Source organism: Lissotriton helveticus, chromosome 12, assembly GCF_964261635.1.
Source record: "Lissotriton helveticus chromosome 12, aLisHel1.1, whole genome shotgun sequence".
NCBI lineage: Eukaryota > Metazoa > Chordata > Amphibia > Caudata > Salamandridae > Lissotriton > Lissotriton helveticus.
The window spans coordinates 214,123,465-214,144,172 of NC_136073.1; the positions used below are offsets into that span (position 1 = coordinate 214,123,465).

At 44.6% G+C, this 20,708-nt stretch overlaps 1 protein-coding gene across 1 annotated transcript in view; it reads right to left on the bottom strand.

The window, feature by feature from the left end:
• The window catches only part of WFDC1 (WAP four-disulfide core domain 1), a 293,650-nt gene that overhangs the window by 11,933 nt on the left and 261,009 nt on the right, over positions 1 to 20,708 (bottom strand). Inside the window, exon 6 of the mRNA XM_078669220.1 lies at positions 10,104 to 10,178. Coding sequence (XP_078525346.1) covers positions 10,120 to 10,178 — 59 coding nt within the window. The 3' untranslated portion in view covers positions 10,104 to 10,119. The remainder of the gene's footprint in view (positions 1 to 10,103; positions 10,179 to 20,708) is intronic.

Consider the following 20,708-nt stretch of genomic DNA (forward strand, 5'->3'; position numbering starts at 1 on the left):
GAACCCAAATTGGCATTATTTTTAGAGCCTATTTGAACCCTTATGTTTAAAGCACACTGGGCTTTGCAAATTATGTATTGCTGGGTGTTAGACCTGGCATCTTTTGGCGTGGTTTCACTGGACTTCTTTCTTGCATATTGACCTCCTGTTTTCGAATGTGCTCTGAAATTAATTTTTAGCTTGCTTTAGGACTCTGTATACTTTTTCACTGCTGTCCAGTGCAAAGAGCTGTTGTTCTGCTTTGAGGGCCGCCACTTTGATGCTTGCTTTGCTGTATTGGCCTGCTGCTTCCTTCCTGTGAGTGAGAGGACTGGAGTAGACAATCAACATCCTGCATCTATAAAGGTTCTCCAAGGGCTTGTTGGGCTTGCCGTCTGTTTCTGAGTTCTCAGGGATATCAAATACTTCACCTGCATTTTGCTACCAGCACCTGGGTTCCTCAGCTGCGAGTCCTGCTCTGTCATGTGGTGCTAAATCCAGTCCTGGGCCTTTAGAAGTGTGTTTGGTGCGGCAACCCAAGAAACCAAAGCATCAACACCGAAGTGTTGTTCTGAACTGGTGCATTTCTCTGAGGTATCGCAGCATTGCTTCTGCCTGCACTGAAGCCGTGGACACTACTCGCTGTCTACACAATGCAACAACCACGACTGACAATTTAGCCTGACTTTGCTGCATCATCGCTGCTGTACAAGTCTTGGATGCTGCATCGCTGATGTCTGTGTTGTCCGCCCACAAACTCCGACGCATCCCGGGTCCTGCGCATCTTCGCACTAATGCATTGCTTGTGTGCTGCATGCATCTCCTATATTCCAGCAGTTCAAAATCAACAAATTGGCCAAATGCACCACGCTTTTGGACATGGATGCATCAACGATGTTTCCCGACTTCAGAAACAGTGCATCACCTTCAACAGCGACGCATCCCCTCCTTTTCACAATGCACTGTCCTCGTGTTTCAAAGCAGCCAAGGTACTGTCAGCGGGTGTGTGTAACCCCTGAATCTGTCCCATGCTTCGTCATGGTTGGACTGAACTTTTGGATTTGCCTCGGTGAAGCGCAGCAAGATAGCCTAGTTGGAGCTATTGGTTTCTAAGCACTGCATTTTAGTTTAATCTTGCAAAATTCATAACTTGACTTGTGCATGTTGGATTTTTATCATTTTGGTCTTGTTTTACTCAGATAAATATTGACTATGTTACTAAACTGATGTGGAGTACTTTTATGGTGTTTTCACTGTGTTACTGTGCGTGTGTGCACAAATACTTTACACATTGCCTTTTTAATTTAGCCTGACTGCTCTGTGTCAAGCTACCAGAGGATTAGAACAGGTAAACTTTTAGTGCGTACTACACTTACCTTGACTAGGATTGCGGTTCCTGCTTGGACAGGGTGCATAACTCTGCCAACCAGAAACCCAATTTATAACATTGGTGATCAGCGGTGGGATAGGACTTGTATTCATTTGTGCATTACATTCAGTGACTGGTATACACTGCTTCCATATCTCAGACCATTACGTTCACATGCACTTTTTTCTTTTTGTTCTTTTTGGCAGCTTTTTGAGTTTTTGCAACAGTCATGTCTCAATCTGGAGAGCCGACAGCTGTACCTGCAGAATTGGAGTTTGAGCAGGAGAAGTTGGAAACCTACATGGTGACCCAGCTCAAAGGTTTCTGTAGGGATTTCAAGTGTCCTTTTAAAGGCCACACTAAAAAGGAGGAGCATCACAAGGCATCTGGTTAGCAACCAGGGATGCAGCTGTGCAGCCAGAGGAGGGAGATGATGTTGTGAATGATGAGGAGCAAAGTCTGCATCTGGAGTGGCTGGAGGAGTCAGCACCACCTGTGAGGCAGGAGCCCAGCCTGATTTGATGGAAGGCTCAAACCAGAGCAGGCAGCATTGTTTCCTCTAAAGGCCTGACCCCAGAGGAACTGGAAGCCAGGTGTGAAGAAATGAAGCTGATGTTGAAGCTTGCAAAACTCAGATTGGATATGGAGAAAAAGAAATTAGCCATGGAGGAGAAGAAAATTATTTAAGCTCAGGAGCCGAGCTTGAGAGAGCTGGATTTGAAGGCCAAGAGGTCTGAGTTCATCACAGATAGTGGCAGCAAATCTTCAGTGTACTTTGAAAAGAGAGTACACATATCCAAGGGTCTGGTGCCTGAATATGGAGTGGAGATGACATACATTGGTGGTTTGAGGCCACTGAGATACCTTTGCAAATGCACAACATCATTGAGGGGGATTGGGGGCAAGTTGGTGGAAGCATATCCCAACTGATGGGAGGTACCCTAGAGGGAAGTGACACGCTGAGATATCCCACCATGAAGGAGGTCCTTAGCGGGAAATATGGGTTGACCCTATAGAAATTGAGGCAGAAGCTTAGGGACAGTGTGAAACATTCCCCCAGACATGGGGGATTGTGTTCATTATTTCTGCAAGGCACTAAATGGATGGGTGAAAGTCAGTGAGGTGACAGAATAGCAGAGGTGGGACAATTTGATTACAGACAAGCACATGTTCAGTCTCTGTTTTTACAGAGCTGCACCAGCATTTCATTGACAGTAAGTTCTCTGACGCCAGGGAGCTTGCTATGGAGACGGACTGATGGGTCAGCACCAGGGTCCACAAGGGGAGATCCAGGCAAGGGTGGGCAGGGTCCCCATCAGAAGAAGAAGGGGGGACAAAAACAAAAGTAAGTAGTTCCCTAAAGGGCCCCAATCTAGTTCCCAGTGTCAGGTTTCCCAACACCCTACTGAAAAGAAGAAATGGTTCCCTACAGGTAAGCCTGCAGGAAAGGGACCCCTTAAGTGTTTTGTATGTAATAAGAAAGGGCACTTCAAGGGAGATCCCAAGTGTCCTAAGCGGACACAGCTTCCCACCAGAGAGCAGTCACTGGGGATGGATAGTTTAGCGCTTGGGTAGGAGTTGGTCTCATCTAGTAGCGGGGATACAGCTGAGGTTACCCTAGTGCCGCTGTGTGACAGTGAAATGGTACAGATGTCCCTCATGCCTGACAATTCTAGCAAGTAGAGGCAGTGGGTTACCATTAACTGGAAAAGGGTGGAAGCTCTAAGAGACACAGGAGCCGGCATGAAGACAGTCTGGTGTCATCTGGTATCTTCAGAGCAGGTGGGCCTTAATGTGGTCCACCAAGTTGTTGCTGTAAACAACCGTCATTGTTTAGTGGCAAAGGTTGCATTTGAATGGGGGGGGGGTCTCAGGTTCCATGAGGGTAGCTGTGAGACTGTCCATGCCTGTGGATTGTCTGCTGGGCAATGACCTGGAGCAGACCACCTGGAAGGAGGTGCTGTTCAAGTCACACTTGCAGATTTTGCCGTTGCCTGAGTAGGTGTGCCTGACCACATGGCAGTATGTGAGGGTGATCTGAAGAACCTGGAGCCTGATGAGAGGCCCAGGTGCCTGCCAAGAAGAGAAAGGCAAATGGCATGGGAAACCCACTCCTGGAATTACCATGGTCCAGGAGGAGGCTGACCCTGAGCGGGATGCCCCGGAACCTACAGGAGAAGAACTGGCTGAACTGAGGAACCAGCCTGAGCTGACGCATTGGCAGCAGGACAGAGGTCCCTCCAGGGAGGAGTTGAGCATAGCACAGAGAAGTGCCCTACTCTTGTGGGTCTTCAGCGGAAGGCCAAGGCCCAGGCAGCTGGTGACACCTTCGGCAAACACCTGATTTACTGGGAGCATGGGCTCCTGTATAGTGACCTCTCAGTTTGGTGAAGGAGGCCTGGGAGCAAGCTTCCAGGAAGCCACCCCAGGATGTATTCAGCTACACGTTGGCGTTACGTAACCTGATAGCCCGATGCTACTGGAAACTCACCCAGGAGAATCTGGAAGCTAAACAGGACATGAAACACTAGTATGGCCATAATACCACTCTAGTTGAGTTTCAGCCTGGTCAAAAATTATGGGTAATGGTGCCCGTGGAGCCCCGTGCTCTGCAAGACCACTGATTTGGCCCTTTTGAGGTAACGGAATGCCACCTACCAGATGAACTTACAGACTCCTAGGAACCCTGTGAGGGTCCTGCATGTGAACCGCCTCAAGTCACAGTTTTAGAGATCTGAGTTGACCATGAGCTTGGTCACTGATGATGGGGTCGAAAGGAGAGTGAACCTCTCCCCGACCTCCTGTCTTCCAAAGAGCAGGATGGGTCAGTAGAAGGTGTGAGCCTCTCCCCTACCTTGACTCTAGAGCAGCAGAGAGACTGTCACCAGCTGTTGGGACAGTTTACATCTCTATTCTCACTCACCCCAGGAGTCACCTATTGGTGCACGTATGATGTGGATACGGGCGATAGTCTTGCGGTTAAGCACAAAATGTACATGTTGTCTGACAGATTCGGGGCCAGCATCAAGAATGAAGTCTATAAAATGCTGGAGTTGGGGTTTATTGAGCCCACCAACAGTCCTTAGTCCAGCCCAGTGGTGTTGGTCCCTAAGGCTGCTCCGCCTTGTGTCACACCCAAATTACAGTTCTGTGTGGACTACCGTGGGCTCAATGCAGTCATCAAGACTGACACACACCCCATCCCCAGATCTGATGAGCTCATTGATTGTCTTGGAGCTGCCAAGTTCCTCAGCATGTTTGATTTAACATCAGGGTATTGGCAGATTAGCTTGACCAAGTGGGCCCGAGAGAGGTCAGCGTTCTCAATGCCAGAAGGACACTATCAGTTCTGTGTCATGCCTTTCGGGTTGAAGAACGGCCCTGCCACCTTCCAGAGGTTGGTCAACAAGGTCCTGGGTGGGCTGGAGAATTTCAGTGCCACATGCCTTGATGACATTTCAGTCTTCAGCTACAGTTGGGAGACCATTTGTACCACCTCCAAGAAGTGCAGAGGGCACTGCAGAGTGCATGCCTCACTATCAAGGCCAGTAAGTGCCAGATAGGGCAGGGTTCTGTGGTTTACTTGGGACCCCAAGTAGGAGGCAGAAAGGTGCACCCCCTACAACCAAAAATTGATACCATTTTGTCTTGGACACCCCAAGACACAGACAGAAATGAGAGCCTTTTTAGGCCTCACTGGCTATTGCAGGAGATTTGTCAAGGGATGCAGCACAATTGTTGCCCCCTTGACAGAGCTGACTTCCAAGAAGCAGCCACATCAGGTGATCTAGAGAGAGGCATGCCATACTACTTTTGACACCCTGAAGGAGGTCATGTGCACGGCCCTCATTCTCAAGGCTACTGATTTCACCCAAGAATTCGTGGTGCAGACTGATGCCTCAGAGCATGCAGTGGGGGTCGTGCTTTCACAGCTAAATGGAGAGGGCCTAGATCAACCTGTAGCCTTCATTAGTAGGAGGATACTTCCCAGAGAACAGAGGTGAAGTGCAATAGAGAGGTGGAGTGCAATAGAAAAGGAAGCGTTGCTGTGATATGGCACTGAAGAAGCTAAGACCCTACTTCTGGGTTCAGACAGTTCACAGGCCCCTCAGATGGCCAATGCAGATGAGGGGTGAGAATCCTAAACTGTTGAGGTGGTCCACCTCACTACAGGAAATGGACTTTATGGTAAAACACTGTCCTGGAACAGAACGCTGATGGTCTCTCCAGGTTCTTCCATCTTAGTGAAGAGAACTCCCAAGGGTTGAGTAGTTCCCCCCACTTTCTGCTAAGGGGTACATGTTTTAGACCTGGCGTCTTTCGGCATGGTTTCCCCTGACTTTCTGCCTTCTGACCTCCTGTTTTTGACTGTGTGCTGAACTTCGTTTTTGGCTAGCTTTAGGACTCTGTGCATGTGCTCTGTGTCTAAAATATAACGGCATTTGATTTTTCCGTGATTGGCATATTTGATTTACTGATAAGTCCCTTGTAAAGTGCACAACATGTGCCCAGGGCCTGTAAATCAAATGCTGCTAGTGGGCCTGCAGCACTGATTCCACTCTCTTGAGTAGCCTTTCAAAAATGTTTCAGGCCTGCTCCTATGAAGCCTGTATGTGCAGTATAAACTGCCAGTTTGACCTGACGAGGTAACCTACTTATCAGGCCAAAACATTCTTCTTTATTACACATAGGTCAACCCTAGAGTAGACGCTAGATGCTTCATCTAGTATACAGTATCTTTGCATGACGTTGCTTACCTGCCTCCTTCACCGCACAGGGCTGTGTGGGGGCGTGCTGGGCACGGCAGAGACCTGGGCTTTTCATTGCAGGAGGAGCTTTAGCGCGCTGCCTGGGGTTGTCAAAGCAGGAGGAGCTACAATGTGAGTTGTCTGCTGAGGAGCCTATGACAGTTTGGAGTTTGAGGCATTTCACACAGCGTGTGCGATGTCAGGTGAGGTGAACCTGTATTTGACTTACTCCTTGGACTTTACAGCCCTTCGCAGCCAGATTTCCTGAACTGGCAGTGACTGCAGTTAGTTTCTATTGGATGCGAGGTCAAGTGTTTTGTCAAGAAAAGCAGCAAGTTGTCAGACCTCTTAAAGAGCAACATATATTTGAGATCCTTGGGATATAATAGTTGAAAACCTTGCAAGTCTTTACTGTATAACAGGTAATTTTTTATAGTATTTGTTCTACCTTATTTTTTTTTACCCTTCTTGTGAGAATGTGTGCATCCCATACTTTCTCTTTAACACCACCACATCCGTTTTAAACAGGAATGGGGAATCCACCTATTATTGGAACCAATATTTCCTGAATTATATTGATACTATTGAAGATCAGGAGCTTTCACAGGTAAAAATATATGTATTTATATTTTGCATTTGTCAAGAGATTATTGTGCATAAAGCAATTGAGAAAAAACCCCGAACAGGGAGTGAGTCGGATGTTTTCCAAAATGCTTTAGAAGATTTAGACAAATATTATTCCACTTCTGTTTGTATAGCTATAGACAGGCATCGTTTTTTTATACGGAAGCAGAATAAGGTGGAATTTATTGAAGAATATGTGTCCGCCTTGAAGAGATTAGTGTTGACCTGTACATTTGGGCCCTTGCATGACGAGTTGATAAGGGATCAAATCATTATGCATGTGAATAATAAACACATTAAAGAAAGACCCTGGATTTATGGAGAGCCTTCACTCAGTGAAGTAATTTCGGAGGTTAAGAAGGCTGAAATGTGATAAATTCTAAAGATGAGTGGAAGGAAGTTGGTTGCAAGGCCAAACAGACAAAAAACAAGGAAGTGCGTAATCAAAAGGAGAATAAGAAAAGTGCTAATACACAGCCTTCTAAACCACTCAGTGAGGTAAGTTTACCGCTGGTATCTACTGAAATCTGCAGGCCACGAGTTCAAACCATAATAACACCAATTCAGTTTTCTGTCCTTCATAGGTCAGTATTTGGGAGCTGTTTAATTCCGTAATAGTAACACCTCTTATTTACTTTGTTTAGAATTAGTAGATTTCCAGTATGAAGGGCAGTATAGCAAATGTAGGACTCACCAAACTCTTTTCCTCACCCTCATTTTACATACTCAAGCTTAACCACATATTTCTAGAGCCAGAAAATTTAAATATATTACTTGTATCCTGTCTGCCTTTCACTGGCTCCATCAGTGGTTGTCCAACATTTTTACACAAGAGTCAGATCCATGCCAGAACTTCAGGATAACCACTGTTTATGAAAAATATTAAAATTTAGACTTTTTGTTGCTAAACATAGCCCATGTGAATATCCTAAAATTTTGCATGAATAAGGTCCATTTGTACCAATGTTGGACAACCTTGATTTTAAAGGTACTAATAATTTCTTAATTTCACTTATCTCAGTGTCAAAGCTATTTTTTCATCTATAAAAGCCATCTATCTGCGTGATAAACATGGCTTCATGGTGGCTTTATGTCTCCTGCACCAAAATTGGTGACACTGCAGGATATCTCCTCATGTAAAAAAGGCCACAACTTAAGATCAACTTTTTTCAGTAAATACCCCTAATTTTCCAAATGATCTTCCTGTCTGCTTCCGTTTCTGTCATCCATACATTTATATGTAAAACATGTACGTTTAATTAGGTTTCTTTAACCTTGTTTTATTTATTTTTGTGTTTTTGTATTGCCATTCAAAGAAATAAAACATCAGCAATGAAACACAGTAAAATGGAAAAGAGGTGAATCTAGTGCATAGATTAAGGCGAGTTTAAAAGTAAGGTTTAGAGACTGCTGTGATGAGTTTAGGAATTGTGAATACCTGAATTCAGACAAAAGGCGTTCTGCGAATTTGGCGCCCGAGTCAAGAATATCCACTCACCCAAAGTCTAGCATCTAATCATTGGGACCAACAGGCATGTACACTTGGAGGGAAATAGGCAGTGTTTCCAACCCTCTAGTAGCCTAACCGAGTTTGGCAATAGTTCAAACCATGACATTCAGCAATTAATCCATCAGACTTTTTTTTATAAAACCATTCTTTCCAGCAACGTTTATTTAATGATTCTTGACGATCTATGCTGATGTAAATAAGGAACAACAGTATTTTTCTCAAAAGTCCCATATTAGGATTTTCTAATGACGACGATGATTGTTAGAAATTGAGGATATTCTGACTCCAAGTCTAGTGTCTCAGTTAACAAACATGGGGGCATATTACCAACAACTAGCAAAAATGATCGCTAAAGAGGCTTAGCGACAATTTTTCTATCGCCAAGCATCGCTGGATTTTATCGCTGAGATAACGTGCTATTAGCAACGTTTATCTCAAAAGTGATAAAATACCTGGCGATGCGATAGCGGCGAAATGCTTGAATATCGCTGAGAATACAGTGATATTCATGCATTAGCGACAAAATGCTCTTAGCCATGTTATCCACCTCCCATTGGATAACATGGCTAAGAACTGGTCTGGGCAGATGTTAGTATTTGGAGATATTCGCGCATAGCGCGAATATTTCCATCGCTACGCCTGCCTTGCTAATAGGCGATAGCGATGTTAGCGACTGCTTTTAGTCGCTAACAGGTTGGGTACGCCCACTTTGCATGTCATCAGCGATAAATATTGCTAACATGCAAAGCGGGCCCCAAACCGCTCCCTATCACCTAAAAGCTGTAGCTAACTGCTGTTATCGACAGCTTGCTAATAGGGCGATAGAATTTTCGCCGCTTAGCTGCCGAAAACGGCCGCTAAAGCGGCTACAATTGCCTATCGCCCCCCTTGATAATATGCCCCATCATGTCTTCTCCGAGCAACTAGTTCGAGGCTATAGCTTTGAGAGCTAATTTGACCTATGTTACATTACAACCAAAATATGGCATTTTAGGGATTTCATAACTGTAAAAGGAAATCAAAAAGTATCTCTGTGATTACACCACAGCCATTTCCTGGTGAAGGCTCTAGTATTTAATTTAGTGCCAAAACATATTGATATTGCGCAGGTTAGATATGAAGTACTGACTATATGACTCTGTAGCAGTGCACTACATGGACTACAACAATACTATTATGAGTGCTTGCAAACTGATTTAATGTGTAGATTCTTTTTTAATGCCCTTCCCTGGATTGATGAATCACATGCAACAAGTGAATTTGATTTGTAACATGCACTATGTGGCTGCAGAATAAGTGGACTCCATGTTACCTGGTAAATGACATAGCCCAGTGATAGATTTTTGCAGCTGTAATTAGCAAAATGTGTTTATGTTTTCTCGCTGAGTTATATCAGTGGTTCTGTGTGTTATTATTGGTGGTTCAGTGTGCCATTATTGGTGGTTCAGTGGGCCATTATTGGTGGTTCAGTGTGCCATTATCGGGGGTTCAGTGTGGAATAACTAAAGGAGTTGAGTGGAATCCAATCTGGACGGAAGGAAGTTTTTTGCAACATGCCTTCTCTGTATCCCATTTTAATAGAAATAGAAGACAAAGGGCTGTCTCATGGCTGCCTTTTCTCGGAATTGGCTAACAGCCCGAGAGTCTAAGATTTTTTCCTTCAGGCGGGAACATGAGAGTAACAAGTACTGCCAAGAAAGGTCAATCTGCCCGTGTCTTTCAATGCCTAGATCTCCAAGAGCATGCATAAAATAAAGGACACACCCACCCTGGCATCAGTGGACCAGCTTTAATATTAGCTGCTTAAATGGGAGCCTCTGTACAGAGGGCCAGAAGATGACTTTACAGGTGCCAACTCTTCACTCATGCTTACCTGGACAGGGTCTTGGCTAGCCCAGATGCTTCTGTTGCTGCTTCTCGTAGCCAGCCACGTTATGTGAATTACTTCCTGCAAAAACAAGGGTATGTGATTAAAAAAAGGAATTTAAATTGTATTCAGAGACCTTATGGTTGCCTTCTCTAGGTGACAGCTGCGCTTTATAAATGAAATAAATAAATGATGGCCCCCATGAATAAAGTGTGGTGTTATAGTCTAGACAGTACATTTTCTTCCTGCCATTTGAGTGGATTGCCATTTTATCCTCAATGGGGGTGGCAGAGGAGATTCCACCAAATTTTGAGTTTTCCTCCATGAAAGCAATTGTACTTTCTGTAGGAGGAGCCACTTTTTGGGGAGAATTACTCCTGAAGAAAATCCACCAATGCCCGTCACTTTTGGCAGACGTTCTTTCACAAATAGTGATACTGGTGAAGAACCTCTAAAGTGGAGGGCACATTGGTAGTGCCAACATATTTAATCTTCCTCTGCTAGAGGTGTTTCCCAACATGTAAAGAATGCTATAGTCAACTTTCACTACAAGTTCACCATCATCTGAATGGCAGATTTTTGCATGCTAACAACTCCACAGGTGGAATTACCAGGTATGACGAACTCTAAGTTTACCCTTCAGAAATGAGCCATTACAAAGGCATTCAATAATCCTTCATCCAATTCTGCTACGTATACTCCAAATTTCTCCCAGGTATAGGCACAGGTGACATTTTAGCTGCAGCCAGAATGTTCAGGTGAACTTAACTGCCTCTGCAGAGTTCCCTCAGAGCTCGTAATTTCGAAGAAGCTGCTAACTCTCTTTAAGGTCTCATCGGAATTAAGCACCCCTTCATCACAGGGTCCTAGTGTAGTGGACCTTAATGCAGGCAGGTGAAAACATCAAGAGTAGCATTACAAGAAACTAACTCAGGACAGGGAACAACTAGATACATCACATATCATAGCTTTGAAGAATGAGTGATTCCATTGATCTTTATGCAAGATGGTCTTTTCTATTGAGTGGTTGGGCCAGATTTTCAACTTTTAAGAAAACTACTGCTACACATCTTGGAATGGCATAAAACCAGATAGACAGTTTTCCCCATTCTAGTCCTTTTTTTCTGTTTTGACAGGGGCATAGATATCATTAGTGCACCAGGCGCATGGCTCCGGGGCCCAGGAGTAAGCGCCATCTATACTCCACTTTTGAATGTCTTTTACTTCTAATCTGAGGCAGAAGTACCATATGTCCTCCCTTGCACTAGAGCTCATGGCACCCTTGCTGCATCACTGTTGTTTTGAGTACAGTGGCCCACATGACATTCTGAGTGATACAACCTTGGTAACACCAGCATAGGGAAGAGATAGATGATGGCTGTTGGTACTGCCACTTCTCCCAGCTGTGTAACACAATACCGGTGCAGGTGGGCTCCCAGGCCTTCAGGGGAACCCCCCACCATTTAGCCCCAGGCTAATTAATATCTGTTGAATATAGGACACTCGGGCCCCTCATCACATTCTGCAGGGGGACACCATCATTTTGTGTTACGCCACTGACTCCTCCCCTGTTCCTGTACCTCTGCCCTGTTCTGCCCCTCTACACAGATGTTACTCAGTGCATATCCTTGCTCCACAGCCTGTGTCCTGTCCCCAGATAATACAGGAAGCTCAGGAATATGGGAGCAATCTGCATCTTCCCAACTGAAATCCTAAGAAGTCTGATTAGTAGGCTAAGGGATGGCACTAGGAGTTGGAATTTCTATATCTGCATGTGCCTCTGAGTTAGCAGTTGGTTTTGAGAGGACCTGCCATGAGAGGGATTGCTTTTCACTGTAGCTGTAGGTGGACTACAGTGTGGCTTCAAGTCAAGCTATGTTGCTGTGGTCACATGGTCTCCGCAGTCAGAATCATGAGCACACTAGGCAGTGTACATTGAGTGAGCTGAGAGTAGGGAGAACCGACTCAGGTGAGCACATCAATGATGTGCATCCCATCGCCTTCCTGGGGCCTGATATAAGGCAGTAAGTGGGCCATGGGTGGGGGGGCCACCACTACAGGGCCACCAGCCAGTGAGAATGATATAGATGGAGCCTTACTTCTCTGCTCACAGGCGCATGAGGACTGTCTTGGATTCTGGTTCATTGCTCAGAATGTGCCCCAGCTCTTAGAAGGGCAGATTTGACTCCCGTGTGTGCTGGTGAACCCTGGCACACCAGATGCCACCTGCCTCAAGTGTGTTTCTGAGCTCACTGGGCAAGGTATAACTGCACCTCGGTAGTCATTACACACAACATGGAAACACTTCCCACATAGGATCAAAACAAAAACAACATCCTTCCAACCACACAACGACATAATGCAGCCTGCTACTAATGTATGTAAGCGATTCAGCACCCACATAGGGGTATTAAGCGAATATAAATGCTGCAACACAATGCAATGCAATGTGAGAAGACCCCCATAACTCTCAAATTGGATAAATGTGTCCCAGTCCTGATGTGGATGAAATTAAGCACGTCTTCCTGGGAGTAAGGGGACCAGTTGAGCACACAGAATGGAGATGAATGAGATACTGGGGTGTGAAATACGTATATGTACTTCGGACTTCCGGAGGGCTGAGGTTAAGTTCATGTAAATATATAGATTTTTGTGTAGCCAGCAAGACTATCCATGCTAGAGTTCTGTCTTTCGGAAATACCATCTGTAACAAAGACATATACATGGCTCATAGTCAATCATTTCACTTAAACTTCACAGCTCCTATACAGGCAGTGCCTGTTGGAGGCACTGCGGGTACAGGTTATGTTTTTGGGATGTGGAGACAGATTTCACAAGGAACCCCATCTGCACACTGGATACAGGCATGGGAGCTATTCCCTGTTGTGGGAAACAAGTGAGTGCCAAAAGACAATTTTTGCATGCCGGTCACCCCTCCGCCCCACCAGTGCTGTTGGCGGTTCAGTATTGGGAATATAGCAGAAATATTTATATGGTCGATAGAGTATTTTTTATATTATGTTATCATCACCCCTCTCAGCTCTCTTCTTCTCTTATTTGGGTAACAGTACAATATTTGAAAACATTTGTAAGACCAATATTGCTTAGTGTTGAACTTTAGGTCGTTGTCAGGATTTTTTTAAATGTCTGGCAGGTATCACTTACCTCTTTTCCCTGTACATATCAGTTGTGCTACCATCACCAATCAAACCTCCAATAATTATTAAAAATCCTACACATATTTGCTAAAATTGATAGCACCACACTGCATGCTCTGAAACCAGGTGGGGTGAAGTTCATGCTTCATAAGACAATAAATAAAACTACATAGGACGGGGGGTCTGATACAGTAATCATGCATATGGAGGGATGAACTTGCGTCCCTGCGTTATGTATATATTTGGAGGCAATGAAAACTGCATGTACAAACGTACTCACTAATTTACACAAAGAGATACATAAAATGCTAAGAAATCAGCGAATTGCTAAATGGGGAAAAGGCAACTTAAACGATCCATGATATAGGCAACAGCAACTTCTACATACCTAGGTTTCATATTGGTCTCGAGGGCCTCCCATGCGGCACAAAAATAAGTTATTAGAAAGCAAATGCACTAAACTTTGCCTTTTCTACTCTACTGAAAAGTCTCCGGGGCCACAATCTTAAAGCTCTCATCAAGGTGATAAAGTCCAAGTTGATCCCGACTTTATCCTACAGGGGTGAGATAACTCTAGGTTTGGATGCAAACCTCTTAGAGAAGCTCTACCGAGCGCGAGTCATGCTTGAATTTTCCCTGGTAAAGCAATCCTTAGTCAGACCAGGTGCCTTTCTAAGATGTTGCCACAAAATGAGGAAGGCCCCTAAAGATATGACGGCAAACCATTTTTGGACCCAAAAACATCTATAAAGGGGGCAAGGATGTTTCAATAAGTATTTGCAGGATATCATCGAGAACCTTGGCCTTACTGAACTATGGAAACTGGATACAAGCCAGCAAGTAATCAAGAAAGCAATGAACAAATGTATCGTCTGAAGAGAGGATAAAATGACACTAGCTAAGCAAAGCAAGCACATGGATGGCTGGTGTTAAACTCCTATGATGCCCAGCAGGAACAGTCTAATTTTGATGCAGCATATTCAGTGGCCGTGAACAGGAAATTCATGGTAATGAGATTATGTCTTATCTAGGACTGGGCAGAGTTTGTGGAATTTTACTCTGAGGAACTCTGTGAAATGCGGGTAAAACTCCTCTACGCTCCGTGGAGTTCCGCCAGTGGCAGAGTCTGTTAAGTCGCGCCACTCTCACTGATTTTTAGTGCCAGGAGTTTGTCCTGCACTGTAAAATCAGTAGGAACGGCACTACGCATTGTGGCAGAGGGCGCTGCTGCTTTCTGCCTCTCGAGTAGACATTCTACTGGAGCGGCAACTTCCTCAATGTGAGCAGCAGATTTCTCAACACGAGGGGCCTCATTTATGAAAAGTGACGCATCGCTGCGAGAAAACAGCGATGCGTCACTTTTCATTGCGCCCTCCTTGCGACCCCAATGATGCGTCATATTTACAATATGACGCATCATTGCGCAAGGACTTACAGATACGTCAGTATTTCTGACGTATATGTAAGCGCAAAAGTGACGCATTGCTGGAGTGTGTCACAAAAGTGACGCAACTCCAGTAATGTGTCCTTTCACATGGGGCAAGACCCATGTGAAACGGCCTGCGTCAGTCTTACGCCTGCTGTGAGGCTAAGATTTTGACGCATTTGAGTCCTAGAAGTGGCGCAGTGAAATCTCATAGATTTCACTGCGTCACTTCTACGACCCTTTCTTGCGTCAGAATGCCCCCCTTGCATACATTATACCTGGCGCAGGTATAATGTGGCGCAGGGGTTTACAAAGTGACGCATCTACCTAGATGCGTCACTTTGTAAATATGGTGCAACAAGGTGCACTTTTCACGCCACTGGTGCGTCACAAAAAGTGACGCACCGGCGGCGTAAAAGTGACGCACAGCCTCATAAATGAGGCCCGAGAGGTTGAGGCCTGCTGCGACCGCCCGCTTTGCGAAATCTCAGACAGGAGGAGGTCTAGCAGGCAATTTTTTCTCATGAGCGCTCACCAACCTAACGTTGGCGAGCCGCTCGAGAGAAAAAACTCCGCTCCACATAACTTCATGGAGTTTTTCAGAACTCCACGGTCTGCACGGAGCATGGAGTAGGCAAAGCTCAGCGAACTCCAGCAGCAGAGCAGAATTCTTCACTCATAAGTGGCAGGAGGAGGGTCGCTTGGAGGGCAAGAGGTGTTGTTTGTATCATCGGATAAAGTAAACTTTTCTACATATCCTCTGCCTTTACTAGGGCACCAAGGAATAAGAACGTGTAGGTCAGTAGACGTGGCGGCCTTAAACCCACGAAATCTTAAATTGACTATTCAATTGGCACAGTTTTTTGCCATTTTGAAGGATCAGATTAGGGCGCTGGTCAGTTCCAACCAGTGCCCCACTGTATTTTTATCCAGGAAGGGTGTTATAAGCCTGGCAAAGCTGGGTGCATGGGCTTGTGATGGGATCGCGAGGTCACTTCTCACTTTATAGCTTCCTCATCGAGTGTCCATGTTATAACGGGAGATAGGGATTCCTCTGAGGTATTAATATGGCAAGGCATAAGCCTTTTTGCACATTATTACTGTCATGATTAGTTGAATGCAACCCAAGTTCACATTTATACCTTTGCAAACTAGCATTTCATCCCAGCCGATCACTGTTTCAGGCCCCCGGACAGACATAAGTAGACCTGTGTCGGGAGGGGAATTGGCCCCACTTCGCATCTTGTCACGCACTATGCACCCAATAGAATGATACTCATGTGGCTATGTTTTAGATTACAACTTGCTGCGACTCTGGGGGAGGTGTCCACATGAGATTTGTTAAATTCAAAGTGCAGTGTTATGCAAGTTAGTATTTCACCTCGGCAGAGCTCTACCCTGACTGACACAAGTAGACCAGAGTCAGGGAGAGCATGGTGGCATTTAGCACTTTGCTCCGCACTATGCACTTTGTAGCAGGATGTCAATGTGGCTCTGTTTCAGGTTAAAACCTGTTGTTACTCTGGGGCTCGGTATCCATATGAGGTTTAGTAAATCTTAAATGCAGAGTTTATGCCACCTTACAATGCTCTTAGCCTGGTGAGTCCAGTGGGCTGTGCTTTCCATATTGTGCCACGGTCATTTATATGTTTTCACGCCTGCATTTGTTTTCTGGTTCTCTGCACCAGGCACTTTATAGTATGATATACATGTGGCGTTGTCCTAGAGTTTAAAATCTGCTGCTACTGTGGAGGGAGGTATCTATAGGATCTTGTAAAAAAACAAAACAGTACAATGTATGTTTCATTAGGTGATGTTTTACATTTTGTGAGGCCCAAAAGTTGTGGAATATATCCGGTACTCGGTTAATTGTTCTGCCTTCTTGCTGCTATGTCAAGTCAAATTGCTTTATTTCGATTACAGATATCATAAAAGCATCAGACATTCATTTATAAAAGATAACATTTGCACAGATACATTTTATCATAAAAAGACAAAACAAGATACATGATGTCCAAGCGATCGGACATGATTACACATTATTTCATCGTGATAAAAATATTTAATTTTTGATAAAAAACGACGGTTAAAAATGACTAGTAGAATGGTACCCGATTTACCTTATATAAGTGACAGTGCATAGAGGTTAGTTCAAGAAATATTTAGTCGTTCGTCTTGTGCTCTAGTGTATTCTCCAATGGGCTTGTGATAAGAGATTAAGTCGCCCTTCGTAAGGCTTTATGCCTGACTATCCAGGCACAACCTAAAAACTTGGCCACTCCGCAAACAAAGAGGGTTCTTGTATCAGATTTTAGGATACGTAAAGCAGCCCTGTCCAGCCCAAATTGCCAAGCCAGGTCTTCCCGGGACCAGAAACATGCATCCTGGAACTGGTTTCGCCGTGTCACTGGGGTGGCATGGTGAGCAAAGAACAATGGATTTAACCCAGATCTCTTGACTGCTGGTGAATGTTTGATTTGTTCCACATTCCGTCCATCATTTGTGTTTCCTCTGCTTTCTCACCCTAAGTGCTCTGGGTATGCCCAGACGTGGGTCCTGGGCTCACTGTGCCACTGGTTTCAAACTTGCCCCGCTGATGAGGGGTGATACCCTGACACCAGTACCAGGATGGTTGTATCTGGTCCAGGTAGGACCTGGCTTGGCAGTTTGAGCCGGACTGTTCCCCCGCGGAGCTGGGTCAAGACTGATTGCATATGGCTGGGTCTGGGGGGGTGTAGTGAGCAGAAGAAAGATGGATTTAACTCAAATCACTTGACTGGGGTAAATGTTTGATTCGTTCTGCATTTCGTCCATCATTTGTGTGACCTTCCCTTTAAAAGGGAAGCAATGAACATTGTGCAGCACAATACCTCCAAAGAAATACTCACTGACCGATTATGGCAAGGACTAGAATAAGGAGGGGATGATGAATCTGTTGCGCCTGCAAAAGGTGAGGAAGGTAACAGCTTCCGTGCTGCTTAAAGCAAAAGTGGCAGGTATTTAGGAGCAGCTAGAAAAATAAATCACTATCTGTGAAAACAGGTAGACCCCTTCTGTGAAAAATTACCCTGGAAGCCACACAGCTGTACAAGAAAGATACTAAAATGTGTCACGTAGCCATATAACAGCACAAGGAGGAAGAGAGTGTCAGCTATTTTCTTTACCAAATTAAGAGGACCAAATACTGCAAGGGTTTTGGCAGGTTTTACCTAGCTCAGCAGTGGAGGCCATCTCAAAGTCAGGTATGGAATTCCCCAACCACCAGGACTAATGTTCATTAGAGCACTAGAACATTATTGATGACATGATTTTTAATCCCACCTGTGAGAACATGACAAAAGGCTCCACAATTTCCTGCATGGGGATGGGCACTGAGGAGAAGTGCATGACAAAGGCAAGCCTGACTACTAGCGGTGGGTGGAATTCATAGTCATTCACTCTACAGAATTCCACAACGTTATAGAAAAACACTCAGTAAGATTCTGTGGAATTCTGCAAATGGGCGAAAAATATGAAGCTTGTGCTGCAATTTAATACCGGCAATGTGAGCAGCACTGAAAATCAGCACAAATAGCAGAATCCCTTGTGTTAGAGCGTGCAGCCATTAAAGTTGATTTTGCTGCCGCTTGGGAAGAAAATCTACTTGAGCTGCAGCCCTCTGACCACGACCGCTTATGGATGCCAGTGTTAGAAAATCGCACTAGTGGACTCCAAATCTCGCTTGCCATCACATAATCTGGAGCCTTGCGGGAGAAAGATTCAGCCGCATGGCGATTGGGCAAATTTGGCCAGAACTCCGCATTAAAGAGTAATGCAGAGTGTCCAAAATTGTGCCAAAATCTGCGGGCGGAATGGAAAATTCCTCCCAACCTTAATGTCTATGCAGCACACCCATCTGAGTGGGGAAACATCCTTTACAACGCAACTTTTACCCCGCAGTGCTTTTACATCGCAACTTTTCAACGCAAACCATTACAATGCATTGCGCTGGGGGGCGCTCTAGGATAGGGAATAGATTTAATTTACTATCCAACACCTTCCCTAGTGTCCACGGGGACTGGAGTTGGAATAGTAAATTAAACTATTCACTATCCAGCACCCCAAAGCGCTATGCGTTGTAACAGCATGCGTTGTAAAAACTGCGATGTAAAAGCATGCGTTGTAATGTCATAAATCCATCTGAGTCTGCCTGGGACCAGTCCAGGGCATTCATAGAGCTCAATAGCTGGTTTCATGTTAAAATGTCAAGTTTTTTTTCCAGTCCTATATTTGTTTTAGCAACTACCAATGTATTGTGGAAGTGTTTGAAAACTGAGAAGACGAAGGCGGCTAGGACTTTCTGTTCTCCTTGAGAATGTCAGTCTTTCCTCTTTAGGTCTTTAGTGATGAAGAGCTTTACACACTTTTTAAAAAAAAAAAGGGGTTTATTTATCCTAATGATTTGGCCAGTGTATATATGTTATGATGTGCTTTATTGTTGTAGTGAATTTAAAAGTCTTCTCCTGCTGATACACTGTATTCATTATGGCAAAACACATGACCCGGTTGCTAATTGAGTCGAAAATAAGCAAATCCATAGCCTAATTAATCAGTTATTATGGATAAACTATTGGCTCCCTTAGATAAACACTATGCAGAACCACTTGAGACATATGGAAACGAACCAGAATTATGCCTAATTCTACTCATCCCATTCTAAGCTAATTTAAAATACATTTGATATTATAGAGAATACATTTGTTTTTTATTGCTCTCTAAGCATTCTAGTCCATCAAAAAAAATTAACTTAGGTGGCCATCAGGGATGATGCTTCAACATGTGTAATTTCTTCTCCTGTTTCTTTCTCACATGTGGTGTTCCTTTTCCATACACCTTGACAAAGGTTCTAATTTATCTGACAGAAACTTTACAAAACTAGCCTCCAATAAATAAATATTGAGTAGAGAAGTGTGTAGACCATGGTATAAAGTTCTCAGCATGCACCGCTGACAATTATTTGATTAAGGATGCAATTGAGTATTTCCCTATATTTAGAATGCCTCAAAATAGGACTCATTAAGACTCAGAAAAAAAAGCATAAAACTACTCTGGTTTCCGCAATTCAGGCCGGTGTTCCCGGTCTTGTTCTGAGTTCACACTAGGAAGAACACCTAGTTGGATACTTCCATCGATGAACTGAAGGTGGGCTGCTACTTGTTATTAAATGTGGGTCCTTGCTCCTGCCCAAAATGGTTTCTAGTGAAAGAACGGGCATAATTCAATGAACAGAAAATGAAAGAATCATTACACTATAATAATTATTTTTTGTTTTATTGTGTTTGTTTTGTAAAGCGCTGCTTACCTCCATACAGTAGCCCCTGTGTGCTCTGGGTTGGCGCAGAGGTAGGAGGAGAGTAAGTAAAAAGTCTTGATGGAAAGGGGATTGTCAATTAGCCAGTGCATCTGTTGTGATCAGGGTTGGATGGGCCCTTCTGCCACTCTGGCATTTCCCTAAGGGCTGCTTTCAAAACAAGGTGCCCTTGCTGTACCCTAAGCATGCCCCCAGGGCCCATTCTAGTTTCATGCAGAGTGCTGCTGGGGTGAAAATGTTTGCCTGGGCTGATGTTGGTCTCCGGGCTAGACCTGCTGCTGTCTGCTGGTGTGAACTTCACCCAATATGCATTAATATGCAGAAGTGCAATGGCAAAGTCTCAGATGCAAGATGATAATCAAGGATGAAATGTTGAAGGCAATATCCTGCTTTAGGCGCTTGAGTATTTGACCACAAGGGCACTTGGTCTGGTGGCAGTGGGCATTTGAATAATCATGCTGTATGTACCTTGCATCCTGCTGTACCTGTGCTTTTTGTGAGGGAAGCTGGCAGTACCGCTGCCCACCCTGTACCTTGCAGGACTGCTGTCCTGCTATCTAACTGTTCTATCTGTGAGAGATGCTTGCAGTATGGCTACCCACGTCGTACCTTGCACTGCTGCTGCCCTGCTGTACCTGTTCCATTTGTGAAGGAAGCTTGCAGTGCTGCTACCCATG